Consider the following 18877-nt stretch of genomic DNA (forward strand, 5'->3'; position numbering starts at 1 on the left):
ATTTCCCTTGATAGCCACAGTTGAGCCACCTTCCCTTTTTTATTTTTATGCCAGACAGGGATGTACAATTGTTGTAGTTCATCCATGCGGTCTCTAAATGTCTGCCATTGCCCATCCACTGTCAACCCCTTAAGTATCATTCGCCAATCTATCCTAGCCAATTCATGCATCATACCTTCAAAGTTACCCTTCTTTAAGTTCTGGACCATGGTCTCTGAATTAACTGTTTCATTCTCCATCCTAATGTAGAATTCCACCATATTATGGTCATTCTTCCCCAAAGGGCCTCGCACAACGAGATTGCTAATTAATCTCCTCTCATTACACAACACCCAGTCTAAGATGGCCTCCCGCCTAGTTGGTTCCTCGACATATTGGTCTAGAAAACCATCCCTTATGCACTCCAGGAAATCCTCCTCCACCGTATTGTTACCAGTTTGGTTAGCCCAATCTATATACATATTAAAGTCACCCATGATAACTGCTGCGCCTTTATTGCATGCACCCCTAGTTTCCTGTTTGATGCCCTCCCCAACATCACCACCACTGTTTGGAAGTCTGTACACAACTCCCACTAACGTTTTCTGCCCTTTGGTATTCCGTAGCTCCACCCATACCGATTCCACATCATCCAAGCTAATGTCTTTCCTTACAATTGCATTAATTTCCTCTTTAACCAGCAACGCCACCCTGCCTCCTTTTCCTTTCTGTCTATCCTTCCTAAATGTTGAATACCCTTGGATGTTGAGTTCCCAGCCTGGTCACCCTGGAGCCATGTCTCCGTGATGCTAACCACATCGTATCCGTTAACTGCTATCTGCACAGTTAATTCGTTCACCTTATTCCGAATACTCCTCGCATTGAGGCACAGAGCCTTCAGGCTTGCTTTTTTAACACACTTTGACCCTTTAGAATTTTGCTGCAAAGTGGCCCTCTTGTGTTTTGCCTTGAGTTTCTCTGCCCTCCACTTTTACCCATCTCCTCCTTTCTGTCTTTTGTTTCTGTCTCCATTTTGTTTCCCTCTGTCTCCCTGCATTGGTTCCCATCCCCCTGCCATATTAGCTTAACTCCTCCCCAACAGCACTAGCAAACACTTCTCCTAGGACATTGGTTCCGGTCCTGCCTTGGTGCAGACTGTCCGGTTTGTACTGGTCCCACCTCCCCCAGAACCGGTTCCAACAGGAATTTGAATCTCCCTGCTGCACCACTGCTCAAGCCACGTATTCATCTAAGCTATCCTGCAATTCCTACTCTGACTAGCACGTGGCACTGGTAGCAATCCCGAGATTACTACTTTTGAGGTCCTACTTTTTAATTTAGCTCGTAGCTCCTTAAATTCGTCTCGTAGGACCTCATCCCGTTTTTTACCTTTATCGTTGATACCAATGTGCACCACGACAACTGGCTGTTCACCCTCCCTTTTCAGAATGTCCTGCACCCGCTCCATGACATCCTTGACCCTTGCTCCAGGGAGGCAACATATATAGAAACATAGAAAATAGATGCAGGAGTAGGCCATTCGGCCCTTCGAGCCTGCACCGCCATTCAATGAGTTCATGGCTGAACATGCAACTTCAGTACCCCATTCTTGCTTTCTCGCCATACCCCTTGATCCCCCTAGTAGTAAGGACAACATCTAACTCCTTTTTGAATATATTTAGTGAATTGGCCTCAACAACTTTCTGTGGTAGAGAATTCCACAGGTTTACCACTCTGGGTGAAGAAGTTTCTTCTCATCTTGGTCCTAAATGGTTTACCCCTTATCCTTAGACTGTAACCCCTAGTTCTGGACTTCCCCAACATTGGGAACATTCTTCCTATCTAAACCCATCAGAATTGTAAACGTTTCTATGAGATCCCCTCTCATTCTTCTGAACTCCAGTGAATACAAGCCCAGTTGATCCAGTCTTTCTTGATAGCGATCACCTTCAATTTGACGAGTACAAAGTTTGTTAAAATGTCCTTCAGAGAATCCCATTATATATGAATTTATATTCTGTTCCTATTTTCATCCCAGTTTAAACAGAAACACTCAAATATACAGACGATTCTCTGCTGTGGGACACACATAAAAATGACAGTTCTGAGGTCCTTTAATAGATGACCTGTCATTTGCTTCATGGTTACATATCAAATGAAAGTAAAACTACCATAAACAGTTCGAATTATGTCAGATTTTAAACAGTAATAATTCATTTTTCAAAGGGTTTAGAATTTTTTTTTTAAACTCAAGTGCACACATTCTATTTTTCCATATAATACATTCACCAAAGATTAAAAAAAGAAAAAACAGATAATTCTGTAAATATACTGCAGATCCATCAGCATTTGTAGAGGAAATTGATGGGTCTACATCCTAAAAATGAATCTATCATTGGAATGAGCACTCTGTTAAAGAGTCTCCACCCAAACGTTAACCCATTTTTTCTCTTTACAGATGCTGACATTTTCTGCTTTTACTTTGACCCAAGCAGTAGTGTCTTGGCCCAGAATGATGATTTTATTTTGCACTTGAATAGATTTCAAAGACTATTTTCGATTATCTCAATCACTATGTAGAAAAACATTGTACCTGTGGAAAACATGGAAAATGCACAGCAGTGGGAGCATTTCCCAATACAGACTGTGTCCAAAGGATTTATAATAGCTTCATGAACACAGTGATTTTTCTTCCACTCGACTGTCATTGTACAGACAGAAATAAAATTATTCTGATCATCTAGACAATAGAAAAGGTGCAATATTTTTTTTAAAAAGTCAGTGAATGATTTTTTTAGATTTATTCAAGGAAGGTCAACAATACACAAATATAAGGGTGTTTTATACAAAATACAGGGTGAAAAATATTATTGTCTAAACATAGAAAGTACGGTTTCCTCAAAAGCTCCTTTCATGTGCATGAGAAATTTGCATGCCTTGCTTTACCACTAGTGCGCAAGCATCTTTTAATTTTTCATTGGCCACAAAATTCAGAGCGTGCCAAAATTCAATACAAGGAAATGTGTTATCCCTTCCTTCACAGACTAATAATCCGACACAACTCGACCCAAACCAAATAGAAGTCACGGCAAGTTTTTAGGAAATGATGCACATCTTAAACACTTTTTAAAATACACATTTTGTTTTTACATACAGTTCCCTACACAGTCATTTGCAATGAAGCAACAGCAGCTTCGAGGAGCTACAAGTATTTACTTGACCAGGCTCTGTAGAGAGAGGAAATAAATAATATTCCCTTAGGCCTGTAACCTAAACAAAAATGACCTCTCATCTTGCAAACAGGCCAGTAAAGCATTGTACTGCTCGGCCTTTAATGTAAGCACATGCAGGACAACCAAGAGTCTGTATTGTGTAAATTGCCACCTAACATTTACAAACATATAAACAAGGAACTCAACCCTGCACTGCTTTGGAAAGAGGTTTTATTGGCAATTAAACAAAAGTTCTGTTTGTCAAGGACTGGAACGGTCGGTGGTCAGATCTATGGTTTATTATGCACATTTGAACTGATTGTATATTCATGTCTCCAGAACAGTACCTCCACAGCCAGATGATGTATTCAAGCAGGGAAAGTAATCAGTGTTTAAATCATCACTAAATCACTGCACAAATTTTCTCCAAACACCATCTAATGTTCCCTCAGATGCTAAACATTATTGTACATTATTTAACAAATTATCTAAAAAGGAATGAGTCCTTTAAATTAATGGCAACCAGGAACTATCAGTGTATTCATTTCAATTGATTTGGTTAAGACGTGACAATTTTCCTTCTGGTCTAAACACACCATTATATGTAGCAATGCAGCACAAGGTTCTAAGAAATCATCAATCTAGACTTTTCACTGGAAGGACTTCTCATTTAATATTTCCTCCCAGAAGCAGCGGTGAAGTTCTATCTGTTCATATTGCTGCTGGTAGCACAATATAGACAAACCTCAGTACAGAAGGAGTTTAAATTCCAGCTTTTCAAGAGAATGTGAACTAAAGTTTCCCAAAGACATGAAATCGACTTTAAGATTTAACAAAATCAATTATCTTGTTCAAAAGATTACATTCTAATCAAAACAGTAGGTTGGCTAAAACATCTTGGAATGCTTAAAAAGAATCTTCAGATCCAAATCACTCAATAGAATGACTGACTACTGATAACCTGAAGTTTTTTTTAAAAAAAACACTATTTTACTATATGTACTAATTAGAGGAACTGAGTAAGGTACCAGTTTCAGATCAATATCTACAGAGTATGATGAGCCATCAGACACGATTACACTATTGGTTGCACTTTGCACCAAACTCGGCGACAAACACTGATTGCAAACACACAAGGAGTCTGTGGCTCCTGGTGGGAGCATGAGCTATCTGCTAACATTAAAATCATTCAAACGTAAATTTTCCAAGTACCTGGGGCATACAATGGTCAATTAGGGCACTTTTTAAAACTCAGCTTTGCACTCAGTTGGAGTTAATGCTACCTAATGCTGAGGAGCAATTCATGGTCTCATATCTTGATTTCAGTGAGCTTGGGATCAAATTGTAAATATTGAATTCATTTTGCATCAGTGCAATTCTGAAACCATTTCACCTTGGTATGATTGTGGTGTAATAGCCACTACTGCACCTGCAGTGTGATGATACAACCACTACTGTATCTATACGCTGTGATGATACAATCTATCACATCTGCACCTACATATTGTAACAATACCACCTATCACTATTGTCAGCCTTAGCTCAGTGGTAGCACTCTTGCCTCCGAGTCAGAAAGTTGTGCGTTTAAGTCCCGCTCAAGAGACTTGAGCACATCACCGAGGCCGACACTCTAGTGCAGTACTGAGGGGGTGCTCCACTGTCAGAGATTCTGTCCTTCAAATGAGACATTAAGCCACCCATCCTGGAGTCTCGGTTGCGGCCGCAGAAACGCCTATCTATTCCCCTTACAATTGAATCCCCTATCACTATCGCTCTCACACTCTTTTTCCTGCCCTCCTGTGCAGCAGAGCCAGCCATGGTGCCATGAACTTGGCTGCTGCTGCTCCCCCCTGATGAGTCATCCCCCTCAACAGTACTCAGCGCGGTGTATCTGTTTTGCAGGGTGGGAATAAGGTAATGTCTAATGCCATCTAGATATGCTTGATCTCTGAGGCCCATGTGTTATAACAGCAGTATAACATAAGATGGCCTTGCTGTAAAAGTTCTTTGAGCATTGAAAGGTTTGGGTTCATTGCTTGATGATTGGGCATATAAGTTAGTCTTGTCAAATGTATTGACTTCATTTTACATCCGTCACGTACAGGTGGCATTGAGCTCGATCACAATCAATCTTGTAGGAAAATAAGTGTTGAGCAAAGAGCCTAGTGACTGTCATTGTGTTCTGACGTGCTCCATTTGATGCTTTAAAGTGACAAAAAAAAACATCTGGAGTCCCGTGCCAACAAGGCTTTCACTTCTTACATTTTTAGGGAGCTTCGTTATTATGACACTGACAATCCGTTCTGTTAAGGTTAATTTTGGACCTTTGTTGGTGTTTAGTGTACAGTCCACAAATGTTCAATGTATATTAAACAAAACCTTATCTGTCCTTTGTTTAACTCCACAGCAAACTTTCCAGACAGTGTTGTGGACCACCTGCCAGGCGACATCGATACTGGTATATACTATGGCTGGGCCTGCGTTGGTCATGGAGATGTACATAAAATGGTCATGAGCATTGGTTGGAATCCATACTACAAAAATACAAAAAAATCTATGGTAAAAAAAAAAAAATTATTTCTGGAAAAGTATTAATTTAAAACATCTTTCATTGACTTTGTTGAAGGCTCATATTAATTACAGCAGTAAATGTATGGATTTGTATATCTGCTTGTTTTGTTTTTGTTTTCCCCTGCCTCTTAGTTTTCTCCCCGAAGGGAGTGATTTATTCATTGGCCCATAAATGGCACATTTCCCAGTGCCTCATCAAGCGGTCATCCTTCATGTATGAGGTTAGACAGTGAATGTCAGCAAGCTGTTTACTTTGGGAGGCATTGAAACTGAGACGAATATTGTTCTGCCTCAAGGTCTAGATATGTATTATATTCTCTGACAGGAGTCACCAGATAGTGTTAGAGCTTGAGCTAATAAAACAACCTTAATTGTATGTTGGAATTTACTTGGGATTCCTGTTGCATCCTCAATCTATTCAATTACAATTTGCCAGGCTGACTTCTGCAACTAAATAATATTTTGCACATACTACAAAGTAAAAGAGGTACATAGAAAGTTTTCATGAAAACGTCTATTTACCTTTTTCATAAGTTTCCTGACAAACTGAAAATATGTCCTTGAGTTCTCCAAAGCCAAAAAACAATTTCACCTCCAGCACTTTTTTAGAATCTTTGTCCTGTTTGGTTTCTAGAGATTCATTTTAGCAGCTAAAGCTATCAGTTTATATAGCATGGTTCACTTGAAAGCCCTTTCAGGCAACCCTTGATGAGATTGATTTCCACCGTACATTTAAAATTGGGTTAAGCTTTTCAAACTGCTATTATTCATTTGAGTGATCAGCAAATGTTCAAGTTACAAGATGTAATTAACAAGGTTTTTTTTCAGAAGTAAACCTGAGGATTACTTGTATTTATAGCCTAATGAACACCATCGAATAAGGCTTTAGAAGGCAAAGATCTTGCTTGATGAACCATCTTGATAAAATAGCATTGCAGATGTAGTGTGAAAAGCCTTGTGGCACAATGTACCCATATGTCCAAAAAGACTGAGAGATTTACATGAAGCGTTGCCTTAAAGCAATGGATATTAAAGTTGAGAATGAATAAGAAATTGTCTAAAAGTTAGGAAGTAGAGGGTACTTATTTTGGGAGTGTTATCTGGTACAGTGGGGACATTTCTGATGGGAATGCCCAGGAGATATTGAACATCCTACTGTTTCTAATTTACAAACTGGTCAGCATTGTAAAGATGAAGTTGAAATCAACTTGTGCCGTGTATAACACCAGCACAGACTAGTTGGGCCCGTATGGCTGTATATTCTTTGTAATCATTTGACGCTAAGCTTAACCTTAACCTGTCCACTCATGTCTAATATGTCTATTCATCGCTGAGCAGCAATGAACAAAGTGGAAAAAAAGTAAGATGCTGAAATAGTAAAAGTTGTAGGATGTTATGCTAAAACTACATCTTTGGTCCGACCATATCCTTGAGTTCAGTTTTAATCACTGAAACACAGGGAGACATTTGACCCCTAGAGGCAGAACAGAAAAGAGCAGTGAAGCTGATCCTTACCTCAAGGAAAGACTGGGGAAACATGTTCTTCAGTCTAGAAAGGAGGATTCTAAGCGAGGATGTAGGGGCACTCAAGTTAAATAGGGTAAACTGAGAGAGTGACAAGAAGACACAGGCTAACATCGAATAGAATTCTGGGTCGATTAGTGGAGGCAAAATCTTGGATGTTATTTAAGAAACATTGGCCCTGAAATTGCGGTCAGAGGCTTCCCGCAGACGAACTCCTCCGACCACAAAGATTTCTATGAAAGTACCTGGTGGTCCCTGAGTTTCGGAGACTTGAGGTCCTGGGCCTCTACGCGAAGGCCTTCGGAGGGGCAAATGTATCCCAGGAGTGTATGGGTTTCGTACGCATCAATGGGATCACATGGGCCAGCCCAACCTATCAGAGTAGGGAGATCACCATTCATACTTAGTGATTCCCTACATACGGATCCACCATAAGTATTAATGGCAATACCCCCAAAAATACACATACACTGAAAATAACTTTTTTAAAATCACATTTCAGAAGAATAAAAAGGACATTTAATTAATTATTTAAAACATTACATTTTTTGAAAAATAAATGTACATATTTTAAAGGATCTAAAGCTAAACTTGCCTTATTTAACAGGATTTTGAATGTTTACATTTTTTTAAACTTATTTTTGTGTACTTTAAATGTCTTGCGCTGATAAAAGCAGGGCATACGCATGCTTTTATCAGTTGTAAGAATTTGAAGAACATTCGCTGGGCAAATAGCCCAACTCTCCGCCCACAGTGGCTCTTTAATTTCGGATGCATGCGATCTATCAAGAGAATTTTTGACATCGCAAGTGCCGGATTTAGGCACATGCGCTTTGCAAACCTAAACCCGGAACTTGCGTAGACCCCACGGGCGAGTGCACACCTCGATTTTAGGCCCATTGGATTCTGTAATGGGGGTAATGTAGATTTTTTTTTTTCAGAATGGGCGAATTATGATGGTTAAAAACTGGCCTTCCTTAAACTTCTATTTTGTGATCTTGTAACCCAGACAAATAGTCACCCAAAGAATATTCATGTCAATATTCGCATTTAAGAAGACAGTTTGCAAACTGAGATAAATATAGATCAAAAGAAACCTTATAACATTCCAGCTAGTCTCTGATTGATGCTGCTTTAAAAACAATCACATGGGTTTCATAAGAACATAAGAAATAGGTGCAGGGGTAGGCAATTTGGCCCCTCGAGTCTACTCCACCATTTAATAAGATCATGGCTGATCTGATTTTGGGTTCAGCTCCACTTCCCTGTCTGCTCCCCATAATCCTAGACTCCTTTATCATTAAACATCTGTCTATCCATCTTAAATATATTCAATGACCCATCCTCCACAGCTCTCTGGAGTAGAGAATTCTTCTTAGGCAGTCCATGGGAATCGAGGATGACTTGCTTCCACACTAATGAGTTCTCAGGTGACTGATGAGTCCAATGTGGGACCTACAGTCTCTGTCACAGGTGGAGCAGACGGTGGTTGAAGGGACATAGAAACATAGAAAATAGGTGCAGGAGCAGGCCATTCAGCCCTTCTAGCCTGCACCGCCATTCAATGAGTTCATGGCTGAACATGAAACTTCAGTACCCCCTTCCTGCTTTCACGCCATACCCCTTGATCCCCCGAGTAGTAAGGACTTCATCTAACTCCCTTTTGAATATATTTAGTGAATTGGCCTCAACTACTTTCTGTGGCAGAGAATTCCACAGGTTCACCACTCTCTGGGTGAAGAAGTTTCTCCTTATCTCGGTCCTAAATGGCTTACCCCTTATCCTTAGACTGTGACCCCTGGCTCTGGACTTCCCCAACATTGGGAACATTCTTCCTGCATCCAACCTGTCCAAACCCGTCAGAATTTTAAACGTTTCTATGAGGTCCCCTCTCACTCTTCTGAACTCCAGTGAATACAAGCCCAGTTGATCCAGTCTTTCTTGATAGGTCAGTCCCACCATCCCGGGAATCAGTCTGGTGAATCTTCGCTGCACTCTCTCAATAGCAAGAATGTCCTTCCTCAAGTTAGGAGACCAAAACTGTACACAATACTCCAGGTGTGGCCTCACCAAGGCCCTGTACAACTGTAGCAACACCTCCCTGTCCCTGTACTCAAATCCCCTCGCTATGAAGGCCAACATGCCATTTGCTTTCTTAACCGCCTGCTGTACCTGCATGCCAACCTTCAATGACTGATTTACCATGACACCCAGGTCTCGTTGCACCTTCCCTTTTCCTAATCTGTCACCATTCAGATAATAGTCTGCCTCTCTGTTTTTACCACCAAAGTGGATAACCTCACATTTATCCACATTATACTTCATCTGCCACGCATTTGCCCACTCACCTAACCTATCCAAGTCACTCTGCAGCCTCATAGCATCCTCCTCGCAGCTCACACTGCCACCCAACTTAGTGTCATCCGCAAATTTGGAGATACTACATTTAATCCCCTCGTCTAAATCATTAATGTACAATGTAAACAGCTGGGGCCCCAGCACAGAACCCTGCGGTACCCCACTAGTCACTGCCTGCCATTCCGAAAAGTCCCCATTTACTCCTACTCTTTGCTTCCTGTCTGACAACCAGTTCTCAATCCACGTCAGCACACTACCCCCAATCCCATGTGCTTTAACTTTGCACATTAATCTCTTGTGTGGGACCTTGTCGAAAGCCTTCTGAAAGTCCAAATATACCACATCAACTGGTACTCCTTTGTCCACTTTATTGGAAACATCCTCAAAAAATTCCAGAAGATTTGTCAAGCATGATCTCCCTTTCACAAATCCATGCTGACTTGGACCTATCATGTCACCATTTTCCAAATGCGCTGCTATGACATCCTTAATAATTGATTCCATCATTTTACCCACTACTGAGGTCAGGCTGACCGGTCTATAATTCCCTGCTTTCTCTCTCCCTCCTTTTTTAAAAAGTGGGGTTACATTGGCTACCCTCCACTCGATAGGAACTGATCCAGAGTCAATGGAATGTTGGAAAATGACTGTCAATGCATCCGCTATTTCCAAGGCCACCTCCTTAAGTACTCTGGGATGCAGTCCATCAGGCCCTGGGGATTTATCGGCCTTCAATCCCATCAATTTCCCCAACACAATTTCCCGACTAATAAAGATTTCCCTCAGTTCCTCTTCCGGTTTGTACTGGTCCCACCTCCCCCAGAACCGATTCCAATGCCCCAGGAATTTGAATCCCTCCCTGCTGCACCACTGCTCAAGCCACGTATTCATCTGCGCTATCCTGCGATTCCTACTCTGACTAGCACGTGGCACTGGTAGCAATCCCGAGATTACTACTTTTGAGGTCCTACTTTTTAATTTAGCTCCTAGCTCCTTAAATTCTTTTCGTAGGACCTCATCCCTTTTTTTTTACCTATGTCGTTGGTACCAATGTGCACCACGACAACTGGCTGTTCTCCCTCCCATTTCAGAATGTCCTGCACCCGCTCCGAGACATCCTTGACCCTTACACCAGGGAGGCAACATACCATCCTGGAGTCTCGGTTGCATCCGCAGAAACGCCTATCTATTCCCCTCACCATCGAATCCCCTATCACTATCGCGCTCCCAATCTTTTTCCTGCCCTCCTTTGCAGCAGAGCCACCTACGGTGCCATGAACTTGGCGGCTGCTGCTGCCCTCCCCTGATGAGTCATCCTCCCCAACAGTACTCAAAGCAGTGTATCTGTTTTGCAGGGGGATGACCACAGGGGACCCCTGCACTATCTTTCTTGCACTGCTCTTCCTGCTGGTCTTCCATTCCCTATCTGGATGTGGACCCTTCTCCTGCGGTAAGACCAACTCACTACACGTGATACTCACGTCATTCTCAGCATCGTGGATGCTCCAGAGTGAATCCACCCTCAGCTCCAATTCCGCAACGCGGACCGTCAAGAGCTCGAGGCGGATACACTTCCCACACACGTAGCGCCCAGGGACACCGGAAGTGTCCCTGAGTTCCCACATGGTACAGGAGGAGCATATCACGTGACCGAGCTCTCCTTAGCCTTAACCTTAGATACCCTTAAATTGGTAATAACAATGTTATAGTTCACTTACTGATATAAAAAATAAAAGAAAAGCTACTCACCAATCACCAGCCAATCACTTACCCCATTGGCTGTGATGTCACTTTTTGATTACTTTCTACTTCTATTTTGCTTTCTCTCCCGCTGTAGCTGCACTGGTACGCCTTTTATAGGCCGCTCTCCTCTCACCAACTGCCGCTGGCTCTCGATCTCCTGCTGGGCCTTTTATAGGTCGCTCCCCTCTCACCAACTGCCGCTGGCTCTCGATCTCCCGCTGGGCTTTTGATAGGTCGCTCCCCTCTCACCAACTGCCGCTGGCTCTCGATCTCCCGCTGGGCTTTTGATAGGTCGCTCCCCTCTCACCAACTGCCGCTGGCTCTCGATCTCCCGCTGGGCTTTTGATAGGTCGCTCCCCTCTCACCAACTGCCGCTGGCTCTCGATCTCCCGCTGGGCTTTTTATAGGTCGCTCCCCTCTCACCAACTGCTGCTGGCTCTCGATCTCCCGCTGGGCTTTTGATAGGTCGCTCCCCTCTCACCAACTGCCGCTCAGGTGGGTGGGGTGCTTGGGTTATCATGCGCTCCTTCTGCTGTTTGCGCTTGCCTTCCGCTTGCTCCTGGCGAAAGGACTCTAGGTGTTCGGCACCTTCCCGGATGCTTCTCCACTTTGAGCGGTATTAGGCCAGGGATTCCCAGGTGTCGGTGGCGATGCTGCACTTTTTCAAAGAGGCTTTGAGGGTTTCCTCTGCCCACCTGAGACTTGCTTGTCATGTCGGAGCTCTGAGTAGAGTGCTTGTTTTGGGAGTCTAGTATCGGGCATGCGGACAATGTGGGCCATCCATTGGAACTGATCGACTGTGGTCAATCCTTCGATGCTAGGGATGTTGGCCTGAGCGAGAATACTGACGCTGGTGCACCTATCCTGCCAATGGATTTGCAGAATTTTGTAGAGGCAGCATTGGTGGTACTTCTCCAGTGCTTTGAGGTGCCTGCTGTACATAGTCAATGTCTCTGAAGCATATAGGAAGGTGGGTATCACTACTGCTCTGTAGACCATGAGCTTGGTGCTGGGTTTGAGATCCTGGTCTTCAAACACTCCCTTCTTCAGGCGACCCCTGAACTGGCACACTGAAGGCGGTGTTGGTTTTCGTCATCGACTTCTGTCCTTGTTGACAGTAGGCTCCTGAGGTGTGAGAACTGGTCCACGTTGTCCAAGGCCTCGTCATGGATCTTGATAATCGGGGGGGTGCTGTACTTTGTGGCGGGGGCAGGTTGGTAGAGGACCTTTGCCTTACGGATGTTTAGTGTAAGGCCCATACTCTTGTACGCTTCAGTGAAGGTGTTGACGATAGCTTGGAGTTTGACCTCAGTGTGCGCAAACGCAAGCGTCGTCTGCATACTGTAATTCAATGACAGAGGATGGGACGATCTTGAATCTGGACTGGAGCGGACGGAGGTTGAACAATTTCCCGTTTGTTCTGTAGATTAGCTCCACTCCAGTGGGGAGCTTATTGAGGATGAGATGGAGCATTGCAGCAAGGAAGATCGAGAAGAGCGTTGGTGCGATGACACAGCCTTGCTTGACCCCGGTCCGTACGTGTATTGGGTCTGTGGTGGATCCGTTGGTCAGGATCATGGCTTGCATGTCATCGCGAAGCAAGCGGAGGATGGTGACAAACCTTTTGAGGGCAGCCGAATTTGACAAGGACACTCCATAATCCCTCACTGTTCACAATGTTGAATGCCTTTGTGAGGTCAAAGAAGGCCAAGTACAGAAGTTGATGCTCCTCCCTGCATTTTTCTTGAATTTGACACGCGGTGAAGATCATGTCCATTGTGCCCCTTAGTGAACGGAATCCACATTGCGACTGTGGGAGGAGCTCTTCAGCCACTGGGAGAAGGTGATTGAGGAGGATTCTTGCAATGACTTTCCCTGTGGCGGACAGCAGGGAAACTCCTCTGTAGTTACCGCAATCGGACATGTCACCTTTCTTGAAGATGGTCACGATTACAGCGTCTGAGATCCCCCAGCATGTTCTCTTCCAAATAAGGGAAGTTAGTTCATCAGTTCGCACCAATAGTGTTTCTCTGCCATGTTTTAGTGCTTCGGCAGGGATTCCATCAGCTCCTGTGGCCTTGTTGTTCTTCAGTTGTCGGATGGCCTTTTCAACCTTGTGCTGAGGTGGTAGCGGGTAGCATGCTGCGGGATGGAGTCGAGGACACCCATGTCGAAAACAGAGTCTCAGTTAAGGAGCTCTTTGAAGTGCTCCTTCCAGTGGGCACTGACTGCCGCTCTGTCCTTGATGAGTACCTCTCCGTTCTTGTCCCTCAGTGGGGTAGGACCTTGGGTGATTGGGCCGTAGGTCGTCTGACTGCGCTAAATAATCCACGCATGTCGTGGTTGTCGGCTAGTTGCTGAATCTCCTGTGCTTTTTCCACCCACCGTCTGTTCTTTAGGTCGTGAGCTTTATGTTGGACCTCGGCCTTCAGACGTCTATAGAGTTGCTTTCTTGCTCTCTAGTTGTGTTGCTGTTTCCAGTTCAAGACTGCCTTGCGCTTGCGGCTTATTAGCTCCTGGATCTCCTGGTTGTTCTTGTCGATCCAGTCTTGATGTTTCCTGGTTGCGTGATCAAGCATCTCTTCACAGGTGCTAATTATGGAGGCCTTGAGGGCAGACCAGGCACTGTAGACACTCTGTGTCTCTGGTTCACTGGAAGTAGTCAGGTTGGTTGTGAGGTGCTGGCTGAATAGGGCTTTCTTAGCAGGATCTTTGAGCATTGATTTTCCTACGGCATTGTTTCTGTTGCCACTGCTGTTTTGGGGCTACATTAATGGAAATGACAGAGCAGATTAGGCGGTGGTGCGTCCAGCAGTCGTCGGCTCCTGTCATGGCGCGGGTGATGCAGGTGTTCTTGCGGTCCCTCGCTCGGACAATGACGTAGTCTAGCAGATGCCAGTGCTTGGAGCGAGGGTGTTGCCATGAAGTCTTGTACTTATCTCTCTGATGGATCAAGGTGTTGGTTATGACAAGACCATGTTCTAAGCATTTCGTCAGGAGGAGGATACCGTTGGAGTTGGTTTTCCCTACCCCTTCTCTGCCGATCACATCTCTCCAGAGATCTGTGTCCTTTCCAACTCTGGCATTAAAGTCACCAAGGAAGATCAGCTTGTCACCTGTTGAGACTCAGGACAGGGATTTTTCGAGGCTGGGGTCGAATTCCTCTTTGGTCTCGTCTGTAGCATCCAGTGTTGGGGCATTTGTACTGAAGACCGTAGCGGACTGATTCTGGGCTAGGGTGAGCCGAAGGGTCATGAGGCGTTTGTTTATCCAGCAAGGGGAGTCTCTGAGACGCCCAACCAGCTAATTTTTTATGGTGAAGCCTACCCCATGGGGGCGCCATTCTTCTGGTTTACCTTTCCAGAAGAAGGTGTAGCCACCACCTTGTTCCTTGAGCTGACCTTCCCCTGACTGCTGAGTCTCACTTAGGGCGGAGATGTTTGTCAAAACTTCTGAGTCCCGGGAAACGATAGTAGTATGGCATTCCGATCTGTCGCTGTTGGGGTTGTCCATGAGGGTCCTGATGTTCCAGGTCCCGAACTTCATTTTTAAAGGGTGGAAGATGCCTGTGCGTGAATTCTTTTAACGTGGGGTGGCCGTTGCACACCAGTTACCACACGGGCTTGACAGAGCAAGGTCTTGGTCCAATGGCAAGGGGTCCAAGCCTATTGGAGACCAGGCTCTGATGCATGGGCCAAGTACGCACGCACATATGAAATATTTTCTTAAATGCCTGCCACTGCTTATCAACCGTTTTTACACTATTTTCCCAATCCACTTCAGCCATTTCTGCCTTCGTACCTTTATTTAAGCTTGGGACACTGGTTTGAGATTCAACTTTCTTACCCTCCAACTGAGTTTGAAATTCAACCATGCTATGATCACACTTTCCTAGAGGATCCTTTACTATGAAATCATTTATTAATCCTGTCTCATTACATAATACCAGATCTGCTCCCTAGTTGGTTCCACAACGTACTGTTCAAGGAAATCATCCCAGATACAATATGAAGATTAAAATTGCCCATGATTATTGCCATACCTTTCTTACAAGCCTCCATTATTTCTTGATTAATACTCCGTCCAACAGTGTAACTACTGTTAGGGGGCCTATAGACTACACCCACCAGTGACTTTTCCCCTTTATTATTTCTTACCTCCACCCAAACTGATTCTACATCTTGATCTTCTGAACCAATATCATTTCTCACTATTGCACTGATCTCATCCTTTATTAACAGAACTACCCCACCTCTCTTTTTTTTTCTTTCTGTCTATCCTTCCAAATTGTCAAATACTCCTTAATATTTAGTTCCCAGTCCTGGTCACCTTGCAACTGCATCTCTGTAATGGCTATCAGATCATACCCATTTATATCTATTTGTGCCGTGAACTCCTTTATCTTGTTACAAATGCTGCATGCATTCAGATAAAGAGCTTTTAATTTTGTCTTAGCGTTTTTCCTTGCGTTGATCCCACTTTCTGATGCACTCTTATTTTTATGCATTCTATCCTTTCCTGTCATGCTCTTATCATTTCCCCCATTGCTATCCTGCTCTATTGCCTTCTCCTTTTCTCTTGGACTTTTTAAATTTCTGCTTACCTGAATCTTCTGCCCCACTATTTACTTTAAAGCCGTCTCTACAACCCTAGTTATTCGATTTGCCAGGACACTAGTCCCAGCATGGTTCAATAACAACCAACACCTTGCACTTCTATAGCATTTTTAAAATAGAAAAACATTTCCAGGCACTGCACAGAGATAGCGAGACAAAGAAGGAGATATAGGAGGAATGATCAAAAGTTTGTTCAAGAGGTGGGTTTTAAGTAGAACACTAAAGGAGGCAGAAGGAGGGAATTCAAGAACGTGGAGCCTAGTTGTCTGAGGCACAACTGTCAGTGGTGGGAGAGAGGGGATGCACAAGAGACTAGAATCAGGAATAGTAGGGCCAGGAACAATGGGAGTGGGGAGGAAGGAACAAAAGGGCAGGTCTCTGAAGGGGTAGACAGGACTCATTAAAAGGCACATGGGATGATAGTACAGGCAAAATGGGGTGGTAATGAGATAATCCCTGGTCCACTTTTCCATCAACCCCTCCCTTTCCCACAGCACCTTCCTATTTAAGTGCAGGAAATGCAACACCCAGTGTTTCCGTTCATTTTTTGGGGGTGCATAGCCCATTCAATTTGCTGCGCATGCAGGTTTTTTTCCCATTATAACACCGTTGAGCGGGATGCGTGGGACTTGTCGATCGCTGCGTGGCCGCACAGCTTAACGGGAACATTGGCAACACCTGCCCATTTACCTCCTCCATTCCCACCGTCCAGGGCCCCAATCACTTCTTCCTGGTGAAACAACGATTTACTTGTACTTCTTTCAACTTGGTATACTGTATTCACTGCCCACGATGCCGTCTCCTCTACATTAGGAATACTAAATGAAGATTGGGTGATTGCTTTGCAGAACTTCTTTGTTCTGTTTGCTAGCGTGCCCCTGAGCTTTCCAGTTACTTGTCATTTTAATTCTCCATCCCACTCTGACCTCTATCCTCAGCCTCCTACACTGTTCCAGTGAAGCTCAATGCAAGCAGGAGAAGCGCACCTCCTCTTTTGATTAGGCACTTTACAACCTTCTGGACTCAACATTGATTTCAACAACTTCATAACCACTGCTCCCATTTTTTTGGACAGCGGGTGCTGGTAATGGTTCTGCTGTTAACATTTACAGCTACTCTCGACCCATTTTTTTATTTCTTTACTTGTTCCATTACCACCCCCTTTTGTAATTTATCACTCCTGCCCTTGACCCTATCACAGACCTTCCCTTTTGTTCTTTCCTCACCTCCTCCTCCTCCTTAATTCCCTGCCTCTGTACTTGCTTATAAACTGTTAATTCTCAATTCTTCCAGTTCTGACGAAAGGTCATCAACCTGATATGTTAACTCTGTTTCTCTCTCCACAGATGCTGCCTGATCTGTTGAATGTTTCCAGCATTTTCTGTTTTTATTTCAGATTTCCAGCATCTGCACTATTTGCTTTTGAGAAAGTTTGGGGGCGCGATTGTAGGGCTGGAGTATGTTTGAGCTTGGCAGGGGAAAGGCCATAAATATATAAACAAGGATGAGAATTTTAAATTTAAGGCTTTGGGGCACCCGAGAGCCATTAAAGGTGGACAATGGGTGAATGGGCTAGGATACAGACAGCTTTCCATCTAAAAATCAAGTTATGAATAGTTTCTGAACACAATAGAAATTTCTGAATGAGCAAATGATCATTGAAGATTTGAAGAGTCAAATGCCCACTATTAATTGAGTCCTACCCATTTACATCTTGATCCAAATTTTAATTCCACTTGGGTTCTACTGAGAGACTAGTTGGGCACACAGATTCATATTGTGAAATAACCACCTTAAATTGTATCTGAGTAGATTGAAAACCACAAGAGTGGGGGGTTGGGGGGCGGGCAGTGGGAGAGAAACGTGAAAGCTGTACCTTCTGTATTTTTCTGGTAAAATTTAGAATTTATAAAATAATGCTCAAGATGTTTAGTATTCAGTTATGAAATGTTGCAGCTTTTCAACTGCTGTTACATTAATGTTCTAGTCCTGACTCTCTTTCTTGCCCTTTTTCAGGAAACACACATTATTCATACTTTCAATGAAGATTTTTATGGAGAAATTCTCAGCATTGTTATTGTTGGATATATCCGACCAGAGAAGTCTTTTGAATCATTAGGTAAGGTTTAAAGTGGAACATTCACTTGCTAAAACCAGATTTTCCTGTCAACTTCCATTATAAATTCCTATATCTACAATTATGATGGTTACTGTTTATGTAAATGTTCCATGCTGTAATTGCACCCACACATCAGTGGTCCCCGTTTTGCATCTTCCAATTCCTCCACCTGTACAGCAGTGAAATTCTTACGCTCTCACTAAGTCTGCTTCTCAAATTGCTGTGCTTTTTTCTATTTAAATATATTGAGGTATATGCAAATAAGGACAGAATTAGAATTTAAAATAGGGATTTGATTACATCTGCGTGCCTTGGCTCAATTACCTCCAGCCCTCTGCTTCACCTGAAGACTACGTCTACTATTGTGGTCTCGCTGCACGTTGTCAGATTTTGTGTGTCTCGTGTTTAGTTGCAACGAGAGTTTAATAGGGACCATGACCTGAGCATATCTGATTTGACCTCCAAATCGAGCTAGAGCTGGGGTGTCAAAGACTGGTGACAATTTGACCAAGTGCAAGCTGAGAAATCTAGAACATCTAGGCAAACACTTGAACACTGCCTGATGCAATGTCCCCTGTCAACATCTTGTACTCCCGAAGAAATATTCAAGATAAATGACAACATTAGGTCCTGACTTTGTTTTGGAGTGACCAGCTATGGTGATGACCTGAAGACCATACTTGCTTTTGACTCCCTGTGTACAATGCTGTGAAAGATTAACCAGTATCTGTTAAAAGTCTTGCAGTTGTGTGCAT

The 18877-nt window shown here is 43.6% G+C and overlaps 1 protein-coding gene across 1 annotated transcript in view; it reads left to right on the forward strand.

Annotated features, from left to right (window-relative positions):
- Window positions 1-18877, forward strand: part of rfk (riboflavin kinase) — a 39147-nt gene that overhangs the window by 13088 nt on the left and 7182 nt on the right. Inside the window, exons 2-3 of the mRNA XM_070882786.1 lie at window positions 5599-5750; window positions 18020-18122. Coding sequence (XP_070738887.1) covers window positions 5599-5750; window positions 18020-18122 — 255 coding nt within the window. The remainder of the gene's footprint in view (window positions 1-5598; window positions 5751-18019; window positions 18123-18877) is intronic.

This window comes from Pristiophorus japonicus, chromosome 1, assembly GCF_044704955.1.
Source record: "Pristiophorus japonicus isolate sPriJap1 chromosome 1, sPriJap1.hap1, whole genome shotgun sequence".
NCBI classification, from domain to species: domain Eukaryota; kingdom Metazoa; phylum Chordata; class Chondrichthyes; family Pristiophoridae; genus Pristiophorus; species Pristiophorus japonicus.